Here is a 19,635-nt window from a genome sequence, read left to right on the forward strand (position 1 = left end):
AGTCAGGTAATCTCTAAAATCACTGCTCTCAACACACAAATCCTATACTGGAGAGGGAATCTTAAAGATCTGTTGAGCTTTACTGGGGAACAATCTATCAAATCACAAAGGTGCATATATTACGCAGTGATGCAGCAGAGCCATCAACACACAGGGCTGGGGAAGGCAGGGTGTGAGCCAGGGCCCTGCCACCCCTTGGGCTGAGCTAGAAGCAGATAATCCATCTCTGTGTGCACTTCGTTGCTGCTTTGATCTTTTCAAAATAAAGGCAAGTGTAGAACAGCAGAGAGAAACCAACCTCCTTAAAAGGTCTTTGCCGCTACAGCCTCTCCCCCTTTCCCTCCCTATTGTGTAGTAAGGAAAGGAGATATTCTGCTTTCAGATTTTGGTGTTAACAGAGCAGATATCCCCATTTCTACCTGAATCTCTGGTGAGCATGCTGAGAAGCCTGCATCCCCTCGGGAAGCTGTCAGCAGTTTGCTGCTGTCCGGTGCAGCAGAACAGCTGCTGCCCAGGTGGATGGAGGGCTCTGCTCAACCATTGTCTGCAGCAGGAGCTCTCCTTGAGGGAATTCCTTCTTTTGGCATGTGCCTTGAATGGGAGGAGGCACAAAGGCAGGGCTGGGTGTGGGGACTGTAAGGATGTTTTTGTGGCAGCAGGGCTGGGCCCAGCATGTACAGGTGGATGGAAGCCCGGCCTGTGGTTAGGGGGTGTGAGTAGAGGCGTGAGTGGAGGTGTGTGCGTGGTACATCCCAGCCCAGGGCGTGGTCTGAGGCTGCTAAGCGGTTTTACCTGCTTAGCTGTTTGTGGTAAGTGCATCACAGGGTGGGACACAGTGCTCTGCCTTAGCAAATCCCAGTCTCAGTTGGAGTTCATACCTGCTGTCCCTTGCCTGGACAACAGGGAGCTGTCCCTCCTGCGGACAGACAGCAGAGCAGGTCCTGTACCACCCCATCTCCTACCTTTTCCATTTAACTCATTAAAAAAGTCAATTCCATGCTAGTGACACAACTTTATTTAGATTGATTTCTTTGGAACAACTTTGGTGCCGCATTCTTTACACAGTCCTTTACATTTTAAGGTTGAATAGAGTCCTAATACAGAATCTTTATTCCCACTGCCCTACGCCAATTCTTCTATTTAATTTTAATGCCATTTGACTCAAATATATTTGATGGAAAATTTTTCTCCAGTCCAAGAAATTGCAATTTCCTCTGACCTTGTATTGTAATGATGTCCATGTTGTAGCTGTTGTATTTCCGCAAAGTTCTCTACAGGAAGTGTAATATGCCTCTATTACGGGATTGTGCATTATTAGCCACTAAACCCCAGTATGTTTGTGACTGATAGAAACATGATCCTTTCTTTTTCTGCAGTGGTTTCACTCTGATTTTTTAAAGTTTTTTGATATTTGGAATAGCCTCTATTTCTTTGTCACAGCTGCACAAACACTGATCCAAGGTGGGGATGAGTGACAAACCCCAATCCTTTACCACTGCCTGTGCTTCTTTTCGGTTTCCTGGGAAAATGAAAGACAGGGGATTTTTGGCAGGGGAAATTTATCATTTTACACAAATTTGCATAAGGCAGAGAATTGTCAGCGGTAATCTAACTCATTATATCAGGATCTGGACTGCTGTGGTTGTCTGAATCAGAGTTGAATCATGTATCTGAATGTTTCTTATTAGTAGAATGTCCCTCCATCCCACTCTAATAAAAAGCAAGTGTGAAACTCTGCTAGTGAGTCCCAGTATAAAATGCCAGTATAAAATGTGTGCTGCATATGTTTTGCATTAATGTGTTACATGTGGGAGCTGAATTTCAGCTTCTTCAATGTCTTCAGATTTGGTCTTTGTTAGCTTGGAAGACACTTCCTTAAATTCCTTGTTGACAAAGTAGTAACAAATGGCATCCAGGCAGCAGTTTGTGTTTGCGAGGATGGAGGCAAAGTGAACAAAGTTGTTAATGCTCTGTATGGCAGAGCAGTCAGAGCTGACAGAGTCCATTATGAAGCGGAGGAGATGCCCGAGATAAAGAGGTAAAAAGCATATGATGAACACTGCCATGTTTGCAGACACAATGTACACAGCCTTCCTGGTTAACTTTTCGTTGTGACAGTTTTCATTCTTCTTTCTCATGAGTTCTGCAATGGTTCGTATGGAGCAGTAGCTCAAGATGACCAATGGAATGAAAAACCCTGGAATAATGGCACCCAGTGTGATCACCGAGGGTGTCACAGAAGATTTTTCGAAGCAAAGGTCATCTTGTCTTCGGTTCTCTAAGCTTTTAATGATGGAAACTTCACAGATGATGACTATCCAAAGAAATCCAGAGGCAAGAGCTGCCTTCAGTGGTGACCTCAGTGCCTTGGCTCTCAAAGGGTACTTGATTGCGAGGTACCTATCAACGGCTATGATGGTGATGATACCAATGCTCATCAAGCGGTTTATGAAATAGCCACCTTCCAGAACCAGGCACCATCCATCTGCCTTCAGCTGCTGGGACTGGGACAGAGTTTTAAATGGCAAGGTGAAGAGCAGCAAGCAGTCAGCAGCTGCCAAGTTGACCATGTATACTCTGGTCTCTGTCCATTTGCCGAGTTTCCAACAGAACACCCACAGCGCCAGCATGTTCAGCGCAATGCCCAAAACCAAAACCGGGATGTAAACACACAGCTGGACAAGTGGAAACCTTTCATAGGCTGTGATATTGCAGCTGCTGTGGTTCATTTTGGGGGTATCAAAAGGTACAGTTCCTGCAAAAGCAAATTAAGCCTTTTATAAGTGAGGTTCTGGACTGCATCAGTGATTCATTCTAATTGAGAGAGTTCAGGGCTTTACCAGCCATGAAAACCTGACAAGCTGTGCATGGCTGGGTGTAGGATACCTAGTGGGAAGAAGAGGGACAGGGACACAAGCTGGATCAGTTGTGAAGGAGAGAAAAACTTAGATTCTTCCTGGGTCCTGTGCGGGGAAGACTGCTTGTGGAGGGTGGCAGGGAAAAGGGCTTGGGCCCCTATTTTGGCTCAGACTTGGATCAGGCAGCAGCAGATATCCAGCACCATGGAGTTATGTGAGCCATTGCACACATTTGATAGTGGAAAGGGAATGCCTAAATCCAACTCTTATCCCTTCCCTTATAGCAGGGCTCAGTGGAAGCCAGCCAGCACCCTCACAGCACAAAATGTTCTAGGACATGTGCAGCAAAAGGACAGCTGTCCTCTCCACCAGTCCTGAGATGTCTCCACATCACTTCTCATTAGTAATACAAGCAATTATTAGTACATCTATCATTAGTTTTGAGCAGCCATGAGCCATGAAAGACATGAGCTGTGTTTGATCTAGTGGGTGGTTTTATCACCTCGGATTAAGGGCAATATTGCTGTTTGCTCTCCTGCTTTGGAGGAGTTAATGCAGAAGCACATTCCAGGTACAACTGTTTGTAGACAGAAAAGACCCAGGATGTCTGGCATGTCTTTAGGTTTTCCCTGCAAGTGGAACATGGCTCCATGTGTGCAGGTTCACGGGTCTCAAAAGCATCCCCAGCGGGTGAACCATCAGGCAATGCTGCAGAATTTATGTGCATTTACAGCTCTTGTTTAGCTTTGAAAATCATGCAGCAGAGGAATCATGCCAGGAAACCTCTGAAGAGGTGAGGGAATGTGGTACAGCAGCTACCGGCAGCATCTCTGTCCTCTGGACATGAGAAATGTGTTATAAGCCCATAAGATACAAGGGAAGATCACAACAGGGGACCTAGCAAAGACCTAGCAAAGGCTGAGACACCCCTTAAGCATCCAAAACATGTCAAATGTAGCCAGTATCAAAATGAACCTTTGAAAATATACCAGCTCTAGCCCTCTCTTTCTCCATCACTATTTTGGGGTCCCATCATAGCTGGGAAAGGTAATGCCATGCAGAATTCAAATAACCGTGTCAGTAAATAGCCAGGAGAAATTACCTGTTTGCTTGCTGTCCTTAGAGAGAGCGAGTTCCCCCAGCCCGGCCGTGGAGCGCTGTGCAGGCACGATGAGCAGTGCTCCTTGCACATGACCAGCAAGGTGTCCTGTGATAACCAATTTCTAGTGGCTGTGAGAGCAGCAATGCTGGCCAAGGAAGCACCCGCACCCCTCCTGAGCACATTTCCCCAGGGCAGAGCTTCCTCCGTAACCATTGGTGTGGCTTGTACCACCTCCTGTTGGCTGAGGAGCCTGCTGAAATGCTGTCTCCCGTGCATCCCTGCAGCAATTCCTCCAGTGGTGGAATGGCTTTGGGTTTTTCCTTTTTTCCTTTGCTTTACTTTCCATTGTCTGATGTCTCACTGGGCAATGCCTGTTGACCTTCCTTGCTCAACAGACTGCTTGGAGGGGACCCATTGCCCTGGAAGGTCCTGAAGTCTTCTCTCTGCCTTCCAGACTGCCACCCCTTCTGGGACTGGAGCAGGAGCGGCTTCTGATGTCACCCTGCCTGAGCCATGGGGCACAACAGCCCTAACAGGCCCCCAGTCACACAGCTGTTGGAGAGGTGAGGGCTGTGGTTTTGCAGGCAGTTTTGTGATTATTATAGTGTCTCACTCTGAATCATTCTACATCTCTTTTCTTCCATAGTTCTCAGCCAGCAATTCTGAGAAAACGTGGCACCGTGACCCTGTGACCTGCTGACTTGGTGACTGCTCTGTGTCTGCAGGCACCTGCTGCCCAGGGGCTGCTCTCTGGCTACCCATGGCAGCCTATTTACCAGGAAAGCTCAGACAAGTTGATCAATAAGCCTAAAGATCCTGATATTAGTACCTGAAATTGCTATCTTTCTACTTTCCAGGTAATCTTAGAGCAGCTTCTGGAGTATTTCTGCATTTTGTGTCTGCACATCACAAGCCAGCCCTTGAGACTAATTCCTTGCTGGCGTACAGTCAGCATGTATTACATATTTCTGACTTTCCAGGGATTGATATTGCCTTTCTTGGGGGTGTTTCTTGGTGGATCCTTATAAGTAGTTACTGACATACTAGTACTTCCAGCTTACTGATCCCCAACCAACAACCTTTCGTGTCATGGTCCTTGTTGGTACTTTAGTTTTCAAAGTCATCCAGCTTCCGGGCTGTGATAGTTTCACCACTGTACAGAAAACTCTGCATCATTCTCAGGTGTTGTTCACACACTCCTATTGTCTATGTCCAGGCAATCCCTAGTGGTATAAACCATGAGCAGTCAAAATTAAGCCTGGAGGGGTTCAGCTCATAGCACCTGTCCAGTGTGATGCTTCCCATGCTTCCCATATTTCCCATCCACAGCTTGGTGCTGTAGTCACCAGATGAAGATCTTATCAGCCCAGTGAGATCTCAAGAGAGGGACAACCCATGTCACCAGGCACAAAGCAGCTGGCTGTGAGCAGCAGGTTCACCTGGGTACGTCACAGCAAATTCAACACCAGCTACCAGTAGGCAAAGCTAGGATAAAGTGCTGTCTGTGGAGAACTTACATGTCTCCTGCTGAGGCTCTTGGCTCTTTGCCTGATTCCTGGCCACTGCTGCATCAGGATCCCCATCCTGCTCTTCTCTCCACCTCATCTCCCCATCAGCCACCCTCGGCTGCAGCTGCTCTCAGTGCCCTCCTCCCAGCAGTCACGGTTTTATCAGCCCTGCCATGGCCCAATGACGCTCACTGGGTATTTCCCCTGTCTCTGCAGTTCTCAGCCTGTCTCAGTGCCGCGAATGCTGTCACCGTGTGGTGCAGTGGAGGTGACACTTGTGCTGTGCTTTCACTTCCCTACTGGCAGTTCTTGGGCAGGGTAATCCAGGGCCCAACAGTCCTGCCAAGCTCTGGTGCCTGTACAGGCTGCAGTGCTGCTTGCAGCGAGCTCCAAAGGACCTTCCACTGGCACCAGCATCCACCACATTGTGCCTGAAAAAGTGATTGTCTTAATGAAAGTAGCCATTGGGGCAAAATATTCCTGTAAGGTAAAGAACCACTGTACAGATTGCTGACAGACTGTTTGATTGGCTCCTGCCTCCTTTCCCTGCCAGGGAAAATCTCCATCTCCCCTGCATCCCAGAGACTGTGCCCTGCTGGCTGCAGCTGCTGGCATATCACAGTGGGACAGAGCCTCTGGCAAGATGGGAGAGGTACTGATACCATCTCCACACATGGGAGGGGGACATGGGACACTGGGCTACCCTGAGCATGGGGGCTTTGCAGTGCCTCTGCCCCGTGTGGTTTGTGTCCTGGCTTTCTCATGGCAAGATGGAATGGTGCAACAGCAGATCTTGACCAAAAGAGAACTGTAGGGTTGAGAGCAGAACATGTCAGTATTATTTTTAGCACAGACAGCCTGTGAAATGGCAATGTGGGGCTAAGTGCAGCAATCCCACACGGTGACCAGCCCTGGCTGTTGGAGCTGTTTCCCCTTTCCCCTTCCTCAGCACTGCTGGAGCTGTCCATGGCAGAAAATGCACTGTCAGGACTCTGTGTTCTGCAGCTCGCCCCACAGCCGTGCAGCACCAGGGACCAGCTGTGGATCTGTGCACTCACACCGGCCAGGGCATGGAAAAGCCTGTGCTTCCCAGCTCCTTGATGCTGCTTCAGTGCTTGTGGACTTCCCTGCAGGCTGCCAGGCAGTGCTTCCCACTTAAACAGCTGTGCTGCGCCAAGGAAAACAAATCAGAGATTCTTCCAACACATGAAAGCAGCACCCAGCTCACAGCTCCCCAGTATTTCAGCCCCCTGGAGCTCAAACCTCTGGTAAGAACTCAGGTTCATTTGGTGCCCAAATGCCACAAAACAGCAAAACACTGTCTTATGCCAGCCCCTGCCTTCCATGCATAAGAGGGCCAAAAATGCTATATCTGATGGCTACTTACTCGCATAAAAGCAAGATTCTGAATTACTTTGTAGGCTTTTCCTTGTCATTTTTTTTTCTCTCAAGCCTGAAGTGGAAGCCATTACTAGCATTATTTTCTTTTATAGGACAGGAAAGTTATATATTTCAGAAATACTAGTAAAAAGCAGTGGTTTAGCCTTGCTGTTTGAGGCAGCTGATGGACTTGGCAGCTGTGGCTGGTCCCCACTATCATTTCCCGTACTGTTTTTCTAGGAAATGGAAAAGATTTGGGGATAAGCAGGTCGCCATCCTGGTGGATTGCTATTGCAGTACTGGATGGTGGCCCAGGGTCTGATAACTCATCTGTTCCATTTACTGGGAGCACTCAGGGAGATGAGGCTTTGTTCAGACTGAAGCAAGATATCAGAAACCCATCCTAAACTTGACATATAAGCCAGATAATAATTTTTGTCCAGATTAGAACATATGTCTTCAGATAATCAGGAAGCTCCTTGCTCATCTTTGGGTCGCACTGTTAAATACCCTTTTGTAAGGCAGATCTTATACCTTGGTAGCAAAGCCTTTTGCCCCAATCTCCAGTATAGGTTTAGCCTAAATAATAGAGTACTCTGATGTATAATGGTAATAAATGAATATTTATTTATAGATGTATTACTATGACATACCTTTATTATCACTTGCAAAAGTATGTTTTGGTTTTTGTTTTCATAGCATTCAATGCAAACAGCAAAAAAATATTACTTAATGATGACAGGGATTGTGAAGTCAACTTATTTCCCCCTGACAATACAGAAAAGGAACACACATACTATATAATGAGACCTATATGTGAGGCCACACTATAAAAGCATTGCATTTCTGCATTTCAGAGTGGATGACCTATTTGGAGCCCCCTGGAAATTGAACAAGTTCTTCATGTTTACTCGAAGAAAACATGAGCAAGTTTGCTTTCTAGATTAACAGTAGGTCAACAGTTTGATATGAATCTTCATATCTTCTTCTTTTTTCCAAAATAATAAAAAACCTCATAATAATAATTTTGGAACAGGCATTCATTGTGAGCAATGAGATGCAAAGTCCCAAAAGGAAATCCTAGAGCCAAAAATGTTTTTGAAGGCCCTCTGTACTGTTTCTGAAGTAGAAGTCTTGCTGAACACCGCTTGCTTGGATTGTGAGTGATGTCTGCCAAAAAGCCTCTTGCTCTCTGAGGGTAGTTAATTGCAGCATATTTGTTGATGGCTACAAGGGTGACAACACTGACACACCTCCTTAAGCAATAGGTGGTTTTTAAGATCAGGTACTATTTGTCTCCTGTATGTTTTCCTGTTTTTATAAAGAGCATTTAGAAGGCAGAACCAGCGATACAGTGTGCAATGTTTAAATTGGTCACATACACACACAGGCCTCTTGCTGTGCTTGCAGTGAAATACCACTAATGTCAGAGCATTCAAAAATCATCAGTGAAGAAAACTGGGACATAAATCATCAGCTGAATGGCCTGAGAAATTTCACCCATTTTTATGGCACAGTTGCTCACTGCAGCTTCCACTGTGTTGTCTGCAAAGAATTGACACAAAGCAGGTGAATCTAATGTTTGGATGTGGGATACTTTCCGTGCTGGGAATAGTCCTTGCGTGTTTAATTGACCAAGGTCTAGTCGGTGGTTTCAAGCTGTGGTCTGAACGAGTGTCACTGCACGGTGACAGACTTGTAGGGGAACAATATGTCAGCTGTTGTGGAGGAAGTTAATTGCCTCTAAGTTTAAATGAGCAGAATATGAGCTTGCAGTCCCAGGAGGAAATTTTTTAGAAGTTTACAAGTCAGAAGACACTGATAGTGAAGGACCATGAAGACAACCAAGACATAGCTGTCACCAGGAGGCGCCTGGAGCTGCGATGCAGTGATACAAGACAGTAGTCAGAGCTGGAGTCAAGTCACTGAGGATAGCACGACAAAATCAAGTTCCATCAGACCCTTTGGAGGGGTTGCCCCTTTTTGCACATATGCCTATACCTACAATTATTGCAAACACAGTAGGTGGTTCCATTCCCTGTGCCTGAAAACTTCAGCAGCATCGAGGCACTTAACACCTGCCGTGCACTGCACATTGTTTATGCCATCACTTGATCCGTGGGTGGCTGAGACTCTTCGCTTTGGTTCATCTTGGTCCTCCTAAACAGACACTTGGGGAGCATAGAAGAAAACTCTGGAAATTCCTTGGCTGCAAAATAATAGCAAAATGCATCCAAACAGCAGTTACAATTTGCTAAGCATGCAAAGATCTTAATACAGGTTCTAACTTCTGAGAGCAGAGAAGAATCTCCAGCAAGTTCCACTGCAGCCCGCACAAGCAGTGTGATGTAGAGAGGTGAGAAGCAGAGAGTGAACACACACAAATTCACAGAAACAATGTGCACAGCCTTCTGGAATAATTTTGTCTCATGAGGGCTTGTGGCCATCTTCTTTTTTAGACATCTAATGACTTGTACTGAGCAAAACATCACAATCCCTAAGGGAATAAAATACGCACAGATACTGGAGAAGAATGAGAAATATGTAGGTTGAATAGATTGACTCCGAAAACAGCAACCTTCCCAGTTACTGTGAAGTTTTGGAAAAAGGTGAGAACAAATGATCAATGTTATCCAAAGAACGCCACAGATAGAAGCTGATTTCAGCGGGGATCGAAGAATCTTTGCTTTTAGAGGGAACTTGATTGCAACATATCGATCAATCGCAATCAGGGTGATGATAAAGATGCTCATAGGCATATTTGTGAAATAGATGTTTTGTACAGCAAAACACAGCCGGTCTACGGGATGTTCGTACTTGGTAAAGTACAGCAGGAAAGGCAGGGTAAAGAGCAGGAAACTGTCTGCAACAATGAGGTTGATCATGTACACCTTGGTCTCAGTCCATCTCTTGATTTTGCAGCAGAAGACCCAGAAGGCAATTGTGTTCAGTGGGATCCCCAAAGCGAGCACAGGGATGTAGACAACCAGCTGAAGCAGTGCAATGCTGTCCTGCACATTACTGTCAGTGCAATTGCTTGTGTTGAGCTGTCTCTGCAAGGAAAGAGTGCAGCCATGAGACTGAGTTGGTGACAGGGCTGGGTCCTGCAGCTGTGCCCCCCCCCTCTCACGGCTCTGCAGCTCCTTGTGGCTCTGCACTGTTTGTGCCGGCAGCCTCTGGAGAGGTTCAGTGGCTCATCAGCACCAGCAGTCCCTCAGCCATTGAAGTTACACTGTCACTCACTGCTAGCAAAGACAAAAACACAGAGACAGCCCTCCCTTGCTGCTGTTTCAGGGTTAAGGCTGCCTCACCCTCCCTCCAGCCCTGGTAGGAACAGCTTGGGTCATAGCAAAGCAGAACAACAATTTTTGTCGTCCCTTGCCTTTGCTGGTGCTGTGGTTGTCAGAGCCATTTGCGTTAGGGCAGCCTACAGTAGAGCTGGGCAGCATTCCCCATTTGCCCTCCACGGCCCTTGCTTGGCTGCTGAAGCCACCCCAAGGGTTTGCTCTGGGTCTTGCCAGGCCTGAGAACATTCTCAGAGCTTCAGCCCTTCCAGCTATGGGGCAGCTCAGGTGGCTTTGCTCCCAGGGGCAGTGGGAATGGTGGGTGGGTGCCTGCTGTGGGCAGGCTGCCCCAAGCATGAATCCACTCCTCTGCTGGGGAGGAACAGCTCAGCAGGGGTTCCACCAGCCTTAGCAGGTAACAGGTCTCCAGAGAAAGAAGGGAAAGTGAGCACATGTGTCTGAGGCCAGCCTTCAGACGTAGGAAGACAAAATTTTGCTAGAGCAGAAACCACAAATCTGAGAACTTAGACTATCTCCTGCTCTTCCTTTAAATATTTCAGGGCATCTGCTGCCAGCAAGGAGGATGGATCAGACTTTGTCTGCAGCTCATGAAGGAAATGTTTACAATGAGGCAGGCATGGAAAATGCCCAGATTCCTACAGTCTCTTACAAATACATTGCCTTATAAGTCAGCAGCTTTTAAACATCAACATGTAAATTGTAGTGAAAATGTACAATTGCATGCAGTATATGAACTGTTCTTAATATTGGGAGACAGATCTGGCAACCCCAGAGGAAAGCACAACACTTGCCCTAGCACTAGAACTGGTATGGTGATACTGAACCACAGGTGTGCAGTCATTTTTAGGGTGGAATTTATGGAGGAACTAGCATGCAGCCGGTGTCCTAGTGCTCTTGGGCTTTCAGCCTCATAAGTTTTGGCTACTCTGTGGTTCCAGCCTACCCTGCAGCTGTTCCCTGACTGCGTGTTGTGGTCACCTTGCAGTGAAAAAGCCATTCTCTGCCTGCATACCACTGGCCTGAGGAACAGCTGAGCTTGCTGGGCTGGACATCGCAGCCCCACCAAATCCCCCAAGGAAGCACAGAGCTGGTGGCAGCTCCCAAGGCTGTGTGCCTGGGGCCAGGTGTCCCCACACTTGAGGAAGAGGCATGGTAAGAAGCACTAATGGGAAACTGCAGCAAGGGACAAAGACCCCCCTGAATGGAATGGAGCTGCAGAACAGTGAGGCAGAATAGCTGTAAGAGCAGGAGGAAACCAGGGCACCTGGTACTGACTGATCCGAATGTTGACAGGAGGTGAAAAAGCACACCCTGAAGGGCTTAGCAAAGCCCATTGCCACACACGGTTGTGGGAGAGTTAAAAGCCATTACCTGCTCCATGTGAGGCCGGCAGGTGCGCTGAGTCCTTGGAAACGCTGCAGGGAACCCGCGGTGTCTGGGCAGGGAAGGAGATCTGTGGTAGCCACAGGTGTCAGCGCAGGACACAGCCGTGTCCGAGCCGGCTGTCACCGCCCGGCAGTGCTGAAACCCAGCAGTGAACTCGTGTGCTCCACAAGTGCTTCGTTAATCCCCTACTTTTACACTGATGGAGTCTCTGGTGCCCTCTGTTGTCCCACTCCCAGCAGCTCAATGCTTCACCGTCAGTTTTTCCACCCACAGTGCTCTCCTCCTCCTTGCCTCACACAAACCGGCAATTAAAATTTAATACTTTCAGTTAGAGAAAACAATTTCTGAAATTAAACCCATAATGGTTGTAAATTGCCATTCTGGCAGCAGAAGGCTCCCCAGAGAGCCCGGCAGACTGTGCAGCTTCTGGTGTAATTGCAGAGGTGCCTCAGGTGGGGACAGTGACCTTTCTGAGGGGGCAATTGGTGCTGGTGCCCCCCGTGCCAGTGAGTCCAGGGACCCAGCGTGCTGCTCCTCGGTGTCTTTACAAGCAAGGTGACAGATGTGATGGCCTGGCTCACCCTCTGCACAGCAGCGGGAGTGTAACACTGCTCCTCAGCATCGCTGGGAAGCCAGGGATGGGAATGGCAGCCACTGCCCACCAGGCATGGGCAAGAACACCAATGTAGCAGTGAGGTGTTGAGACCTTTAGGAACATGGTTAGGAGTGTGCTCCAGTGGTGTTTCACAGAAGTTGGAATGGCTTTTGCTGTCCTCTGGCTACAGCAGTTCTAATCCCATCTCTGTGAGCCAGCTGACAGGAGCCAGACTGACTCCCTCATGATTTGTCCCATTAATTCTTGTGTTTGGAGCTCAAGGTCTCAGAGGTGACAACAGCAGATTGAGCATCAGCCATGGGTTCATGGAGGGCAGATGTAAGTCACAGGAGAAGATGGTTTTTTGGGCAGGAAATACTCCCCCACACTGTCTGGCGGAATACTCTGAGCGTTGCTAGGGTAGAGCGCAGTGCCATTTTGGAGGTTTTTCAGTATTCAGAAAGAAAATAACCCAGTTCTAGGGAGCATGTATCCACTTCCTCTCTCCCCTGACTTTTCTAGGCTGCTGACTCATGGAAAAATACACTTCCCTGATGGAAATGTTTGGGGTGTCAATGTGGGCAGCCCCACCTGGGTTCAACTGGGGGAAGATACTCTGAGCCTGAGCTGCGGTGAACCTGGGGGCCAGCCTGGTGCCACAATACAAAACTATGCAAGAGTAATGCAAGGGTGGCAAATGTCCAGGCAGCAGTAAAAGGGCCTCCCCACGGGCGGGAGGAACAGCCGCTCAGAAATGGCTGCTGTGAGGAGGTGTGTCTGTGCCAGGGCTCAGCAGTGCAGCCAGAGGGGAGCTGGCAGGAATACTGAGCTCTGAAATCTGGACTTTGTTCCTTTATGGTACTGGATAAGTGTTGCTTTCACACTAAAAGTGTTCCTTCACACCAGTCTGGCCTGTTGAGTTGAAGGGGAAGGAGGTCATAAGAGTCTAGGCTGTTTTGTAGGGTCATGTATTTAGTAATACATCAGAACCACCTGAACACCCACCCCACCCAGCCTACCAAAGGAATACGATAAATATAAACCAGATTATTTTAATAATGAAAACAACCTGGAACATGCAATGAGGTAAAATATGTGTATTTGTTCATGTTGGCAGTAAGGACCAGTTGACTTTAGTTGCAAAATGAACTAAAACAAGAGGTGCATGGCTCAACTGTCTTCCTGAAAGAGTAACAAGGGAGGGTGGAGTGGAGGCATGTTAACAACTAGGGATTACATACACACTTTTACACATCTCTGTGACCTATTTGTTTAACAGAAAAATAGAGTATAAATTGTAATTGACTTAGTAACAGTAGACCTAATGAAGAGCTCACTAGAGAAAAAGAGCGATAGTTATCCAAATAGCACTGAAGCTGTATTTCCTCTCTATGTTGCAGATGTTGGGGGCGGGTTGGGTTTGGTGGGTTTTGTTCCCCTTTTTCTTTTGGCAAGTCTATATCTGCAAGGGCTGGGTTGCATCTGTTTTTTGAGTGCAGGATTTGGGCAGTAGAAAGGCTTCATGGAACTCCTTGGTGACAAAGTAGTAGCAGACACTATCGAGGCAGCAGTTGGATGTGGCAATGCACCTCGTCACAGAGGACAAGTTCTTAATGACACAGAGCAGGAAACAGGTTGCTCCAACATTCTCCATTACTAACCTGGCAAGTAGCCCAAGGTGGGCTGGCAGAAAACATATGAGAAATACAATCAGATTTGCATAAATAATGTGTACGGCTTTCTGGATTGATTTCTCCTCTGGTGAATTCGTGTTCAGATGTTTCTTGAGGTTTCTGATGACTTCTGTGGAGCAAAAGATCAAGATTGCTAACGGGAGAGTGAAAATGAAGAAAATGGCCAGCAGGCTGCGAGCAGTAGGTATGGGGCCATAGGTCTGGAAGCAGAGAGTTTCATGTCTATGCCAGAGCTGCACAGTGGCACTGCTTATCACCAAGACCCACAGAAGCCCACAGAGGAGGGCAGCCTTTCCTGGGGACCTGAAGGTCCTGGCTTTCAAGGGGTGCTTTATGGCAATGTATCGATCAATGGAGATGAATGAAACTATGTAGATGCTCACTAACATGTTGATAAAATACATCGCCTCTATAAACTGGCAGAGTTCCCCTCGGCCTGACTTGTTCCAGTGCAAATAAACCATGCAAGGCAAGGTGCAGATGACAGAGAAATCTGCAAAAACTAAATTCATTACATACACCCTGGTTTCTGTCCACTTCTTCATCTTGCAGAAGAACACCCAGAAGGCAAGGATATTAAATAGCGCTCCAAAAAAGAAAATGAGGCTATACAAAACAAACTCAGTGAGGAGAACATGGTGATGCAGTTCTAAATTTGTGGTGCTGCAGTTGTTGGACACATTCATTGTCCTGAGTTACAGATGTTGTATGATGTTCTGAGACCTGAAATGGGAAAATACATGGTAAGACCTCCTAGCAACTGTAACAAAAGCACATTTAAGTACATATGTCCTTTGTTAAATATATGAATTTGAGCTTTACAGAGCTGTCTTTCTCAGTCAGCTTGGATCCTTTGGCATCCTTTGTCAAGCTTTATGTTCACTTAGTTTATGAGCATCTCAAGGTACACTTCCAACAGGACATGGCTGACAGCCTTTATTAAATGGGGAGATCTTGAAGTGTGTGAGGGCAGGAGGCTAAATGGCACTCAGAAGAGCCCCCATAGGTAGTGGGCACATCCTGTGACAATGTGAACACGAACTCCTTAAGCCAGGCTGTGCAGATGAAATAAAATTATGAGTCTGCAGATGTAAAGCAGAAAGGCACATCTGAAAGAGGAAACACCACTGCAGAACAAGGAACTGGCCTTTAAGGGCTGTATTAGATGGGTCCCGCTGCAGGCAGGCATCCAGCCACCCTCAGAAATCCACATTATAAGTAGTAGCTATTGAGCCTCTGTCACACAGGCTGCAAGATGTTTTGCAAGAGCATTGATTGTGTGAAGAGTGTGAGTTCATGGGCTGATAAAAATCATTTTTCATCAGACCCCATCCTGTGCAAAGTGGCTTAATGAGATATGCATGTAAAACAATTCTCCGAACTGGTGATTCTGAGAATGTCACTAGATTTCTGCTTGCATCTAAATACACTTTGGGAAAAAAAAAACAAAACCCTTTCAAAGTAAATTAGGTTTTTTACCACTCTAACAGGAGAGTGAAGTGGGGAGGGATCTGGTGAAATCCCGTAGCTTTCAGACATGTGGGAAGGGACACCATGTCTGCCTGGTTCAACAGCTATTTGTCTCTACAAGCAATGCAGACCTTGTGGCCAGTTGGTGAGGGCACTGCCTGCAAATCAGAATTCACTTCTGAAGTATCTGAAAAATACAAAGATACAAAAATACAAAGATAACGTAGTTGCTGGGGGAATACATAAGTCTCTTGGGCAATAGCAGACGTTAATGTGACTGCTGCACAGATCTCTCTCCCAGTTCTTGTGTTCTCAGGTCTGGGTGTCCCAACAGAGACTTTCTGCTCACTGACTGTCCCCTGGGAGGAAGGGGACAGCTGTCTGAAAAACCTCTCTGAACCATGGTAAATAGCAGCAGGGAACTGTCACTGGTTACAGTCACTAACTGCACGAGGCAGAAGCGTGAGATCCCAACTTGTTGCGGTTAGAAGGATGTTTTAGCAGACCTTACCCTAGAGCATCTGTACCCAGCCTGGTTCAGCGCCTCAGTGCTCCAAACCCTCTGTCCCAGGGCTGGACACTGCACTCTCACCGGCTGGGGAGCCATAAGGCTAGCTCTGGTTCGTCTGCTTCCACAACCGGCGGTGATAAAGGAGGCGAGGAGGGTCTATGCGTTGTGTCCATGGAAGATGTTTATTCGTATGGTGCAGCAGAGGCCAACGACCTCCCCGAGGCAGAGATGCCTCGAGGGCGAAGGCCTCACATGCACAGCCACATGTGCTGCATAGATCTGTGAGCATAGACACATGTGGAGCATAGACTACATCTGCATAGACCTGTGCATACACACACGTGGAGCATAGACAGCACGTGTGCATACACTGCAAGATGGCAGAGGGTAAGGGGTTTTATAGGGAAACAGGGAGGGGCGGGGACAGCACACAGGCCCAGTGACCTCTGGGTACAGGGGAGGTACATGAGCAGAGTTAGGGTACAGGAACCAATAGGGGAAACCCGAGGGAGGGGCCAGGGCCACGTGGGGTGGGGAAGGCAGGACACTAGGTGACAAGTACACTCATTAAGAAAGGGGTGTGGGGGAGCTGCAGCTATTATCACAACACCAACTGGTGCCCGGATTTCTTTCCATTGCCCTGGTCTGCAGTGGCAGCAGCCTCTGCAGAGGTACAACCCAGGCAAATCACACTGCTGGGCTCTGCAGTGAAAGGGCTCTGGCCAGCGCTGCCTTTGGGGCTGGAGACCTGGCCCAAATGCAGTTAGCAGCAGGGCTCACAAGTGCTCCAGGCCACAAGGCAGTCCAGAGGCTGGGAGGATGGATAAAATGAGCAGAGGGTTTAAAGAGGGTCACAAAGCACTGATAGAGTATAACTGAGTGAAAAAATATCTTTAAAGAGATGCAGCTTGACAAACTAGCATATCCTGTGGCTGCCGGAAATGCTTAGTAGATGAAATGCCTGCAGCATCAGAGGGGCTAGGCAGCAACCTACAGGTGTGACAAAAGGATGGAGACATTCGTTAAACTGCATCTTGCTGCTGGAAGACCAGGAATAGGCTGGGGCTCAACAGACAAGGTCACCAGTGCTGTGCAGGGTGTCCTGCTATCCCCACCAGAGGCTGGGGAGAGCAAGTCAGCAGCTGTCCCCCAGCACAGAAGCTGGTGACCATCAGGGAAGGAAGGCCAGGGCTGGGCTTGTTTCCTCCAGCAGCTCAAGAAGCAGGTGGCTTCTGCCAGACCCTGAACACAGAGGCTGGAGGAAGAGACACAAGGCAGAGGCTGGAGACACAGTGGATGTTGCAGCAGCACTAGGGTGGCTAGCATCCAGTGTTTGTCCAGTGGGAAAGCAGCTGCACTGAAGGGCGATGCTTGCATGGAAAATCCTCCTTCCTTCTGGAGGGAGCTCAGAAGTGAGCAGGCACCAGGTGCTGAAGGGTGGATGCGATGGGTGAAATAAAGGGTGAATGTGGTGGGTCAAATGACTGAGGACAGCACAGGAGCCATGGTGAGCAAGGGAAGGGACCTGGAACTGAGCAGAGGCAGAGGAAGAAGGAAAAGGGGGGTGAAGCATGGGACACAGCACAGCATCTTCTGCATCAACTGCCCTCAGACCTGCCACCTCCATGGCAACAGCCCTGATTGTCACCAACATTCCTATACACGGAATGGGTGGCTCTCATTAAATAAATACTTAATGAAGATGCAGCCCAGGTATGAGAATAGACCTGGACAGGACAGCACGTCCCAGGGTGTTAATGTACCCACACCACTGCTGGAAGGCTCTGGGCAGGTGCTGGGCTGGGGAGAAGCATGGCCAGAAAGAGTGAGCAGGCAAACAGCCCCCATGGCAGAGGAGAGCCACGTGAGGGCCCTGCCATGGCAGTGAGCTGAGGGGCTTTTCCTCTCTGTTTCCAAATAGCATAAAGAAATCTGCAAACTGCCTGTTCCAACCATGCTGCTGTTCACAGCTCTCTCAAATGCAGGGATCTAAGGCACAGCACTTTTTTCTCTTCTTTTTTGAAACTTGCATTCTTTCAGTCTCATCTATCGCTGCACCCCTTGAAAACTGTATTGTGGTAACCCTAACCATGATCTGCTTTGACAGACCCTGGAATGGGTCTCCTAGACAAAAAAACTCCAACTCTTAGAATCACTCATTTCCCATGTCGGGATAAATTAACTTTCAGTTCTCAGCTGCTGTGATATTCCAGGTAAAGTATCTATAGAATACCTTGGAGTAAGAACAGAAACAGAAAGGCTCAGAGATCACAACCGATCCCTGCATCACAGGGATATCACTATCCTGCAGAAATTACCCTGTAAGCCTCCTCTGCCTCCCCCCAGGCACAGCAGAGCCCTGAGCAGCAGTCCACAGAGAGCAAGAGAGGAGGAAACAATGTGATATTACCTGTAGATTTAATGTGACAAAGTCAGCAGCAGGTGCCACCTGAGGCAGGGTCTGTGCAGCCACACAGCCCGGGCAGGACGAGCAGGGCTGGCTGGTGGGGCTAGAGGATGGTCACGGGCTGCCTGTGCAGGGCAGGTGCTTGGCACCAACAGCTCCCTGGTTCTTAAGGGACCACAGCACCTCCTCCTCCTGCGTAACAGCAGATTTCACATCAGTTAGGTTTTGAATGGCCAGATCAATGGTGGCAATACTTTACAGTGAACTCTGGTGCCTCACCACTCTGCAGTGTCTAAAAGGGTGTGTTCTGTGGCTAACAGTGATGTTCAGCAGCTGGGGATTGGAAATGCTGGGCTGAAATCTAAGCTAAGTAAAGCCAGGAAGATGCAATATATGGTATGGATCACCCCATGCAGCTAGAGGTACACCTGAGTGTCAAGCTGAGTTGTGTTGCACAGCTCTGGGCATGGAGGTGGGCACATGGAGCAGCTTGGCACATAGTGTAGACTTCCTGTAGGCTGCAGAAAGCCTCCCCAGCCCTCCTCAAATGCTGCACTCAGATGGTTCCCTGGGTTGGGTTTGATGCCTGGGGCATGGATGGAGCAGGAGAGCACGATGGGGGCAGTGTTAGGGCTCTTGCCTGCACTCCTGTTTGAGCACAGCTCCAGCCAAAACATCGAGAGCCTCAGCATGGCAGCTAAACCAAGGCCTTGGCATCTCATATGGGTGGCAAAGAGCTTCACTTGTCCAACTCTGCATTGACAGAAGTGGAGGGGGCAGACAGAGCTGTAACCCCCAAGGGCTCAGTAACGGGCTGTTTAATTGGTTCCAGTAATCAATGTGCTCTGTAGCCAGTGGGGATTGCCTCACTGCACACTCACCCTCAGCACCTGGCCAGCTGCTGCACTGCTTTGCTGCAATGACGCACATGGTGCTTGGCTGCTCCTCAACTGGCATGATGGGTGCTCTCCTGGCTGTGGGAGCTCTGGCTCTGAGAGAAAAGAAGAAGCTGGCTCGAGCTTGGGCTCTCAGGCACTGCTGTGGGAAGTGAAGGATAGCAGGATGCCAGCATGGCACGCAAGTCCCTGGCTTAGGAGGCACCAGGTGGCACCAAGCAAAGGAAGTGCTGCAGCACAGCTGTCAAATGAAGCTGTGCAGGGGAGAGGACCAGGAACAGCATCCTGAAGATAAGACCCACTCTCTCTGCTCCACCACAAGGCTCATGAAGCCTGCAGTCATCCTATAACCACAGAGATGTGCGTGCTGATCGCAGCCCTCAGGAGACAAACAGGCGTCCAAAGTCCTGGGTGTGCCTGTCACAGGAGGAACAATCAGGAGCCACGTCAAGTATTTCTGAACCACATGCTGATAAGACCCTCAGATAGCATCTGACATTTGTAAAGTGCTGTGGAGGAAGAG

The 19,635-nt window shown here is 48.3% G+C and overlaps 3 protein-coding genes across 3 annotated transcripts; all 3 read right to left on the bottom strand.

Moving 5' to 3' along the window:
* Positions 1-992: 992 nt before the first annotated feature.
* LOC146433417 (G-protein coupled receptor 35-like) lies at positions 993-5,632 on the bottom strand. Its single transcript, XM_085069735.1, has 2 exons — positions 3,961-5,632; positions 993-2,755 (listed from the first exon to the last, which is right to left on the bottom strand). Exon 2 carries the CDS (start codon positions 2,727-2,729, stop codon positions 1,794-1,796), a length of 936 nt encoding a protein of 311 aa, XP_084925861.1. The 5' UTR covers positions 2,730-2,755; positions 3,961-5,632; the 3' UTR covers positions 993-1,793.
* A 1,820-nt stretch (positions 5,633-7,452) lies between these two features.
* Positions 7,453-11,917, bottom strand: LOC146433418 (G-protein coupled receptor 35-like). The gene is made up of 2 exons (XM_085069736.1): positions 11,525-11,917; positions 7,453-9,901 (listed from the first exon to the last, which is right to left on the bottom strand). Exons 1-2 carry the CDS (start codon positions 11,531-11,533, stop codon positions 8,948-8,950), a joined length of 963 nt encoding a protein of 320 aa, XP_084925862.1. The 5' UTR covers positions 11,534-11,917; the 3' UTR covers positions 7,453-8,947.
* A 1,270-nt stretch (positions 11,918-13,187) lies between these two features.
* Positions 13,188-18,421, bottom strand: LOC146433419 (G-protein coupled receptor 35-like). Its single transcript, XM_085069737.1, has 2 exons — positions 18,220-18,421; positions 13,188-14,551 (listed from the first exon to the last, which is right to left on the bottom strand). The coding sequence occupies exon 2, from the start codon at positions 14,512-14,514 to the stop codon at positions 13,591-13,593; it is 924 nt and encodes a 307-aa protein (XP_084925863.1). The 5' UTR covers positions 14,515-14,551; positions 18,220-18,421; the 3' UTR covers positions 13,188-13,590.
* Positions 18,422-19,635: the final 1,214 nt, after the last annotated feature.

The sequence above is a fragment of the Lichenostomus cassidix genome, chromosome 9 (assembly GCF_008360975.1).
Source record: "Lichenostomus cassidix isolate B80296 chromosome 9, HeHo_3.0, whole genome shotgun sequence".
Lineage (NCBI taxonomy): Eukaryota > Metazoa > Chordata > Aves > Passeriformes > Meliphagidae > Lichenostomus > Lichenostomus cassidix.

Bases quoted from the DNA above. Each gene is read 5' to 3' on its own strand.
- LOC146433417 (XM_085069735.1), bottom strand. From the start codon at position 2,729: ATGAACCACAGCAGCTGCAATATCACAGCCTATGAAAGGTTTCCACTT.
- LOC146433419 (XM_085069737.1), bottom strand. From the start codon at position 14,514: ATGAATGTGTCCAACAACTGCAGCACCACAAATTTAGAACTGCATCAC.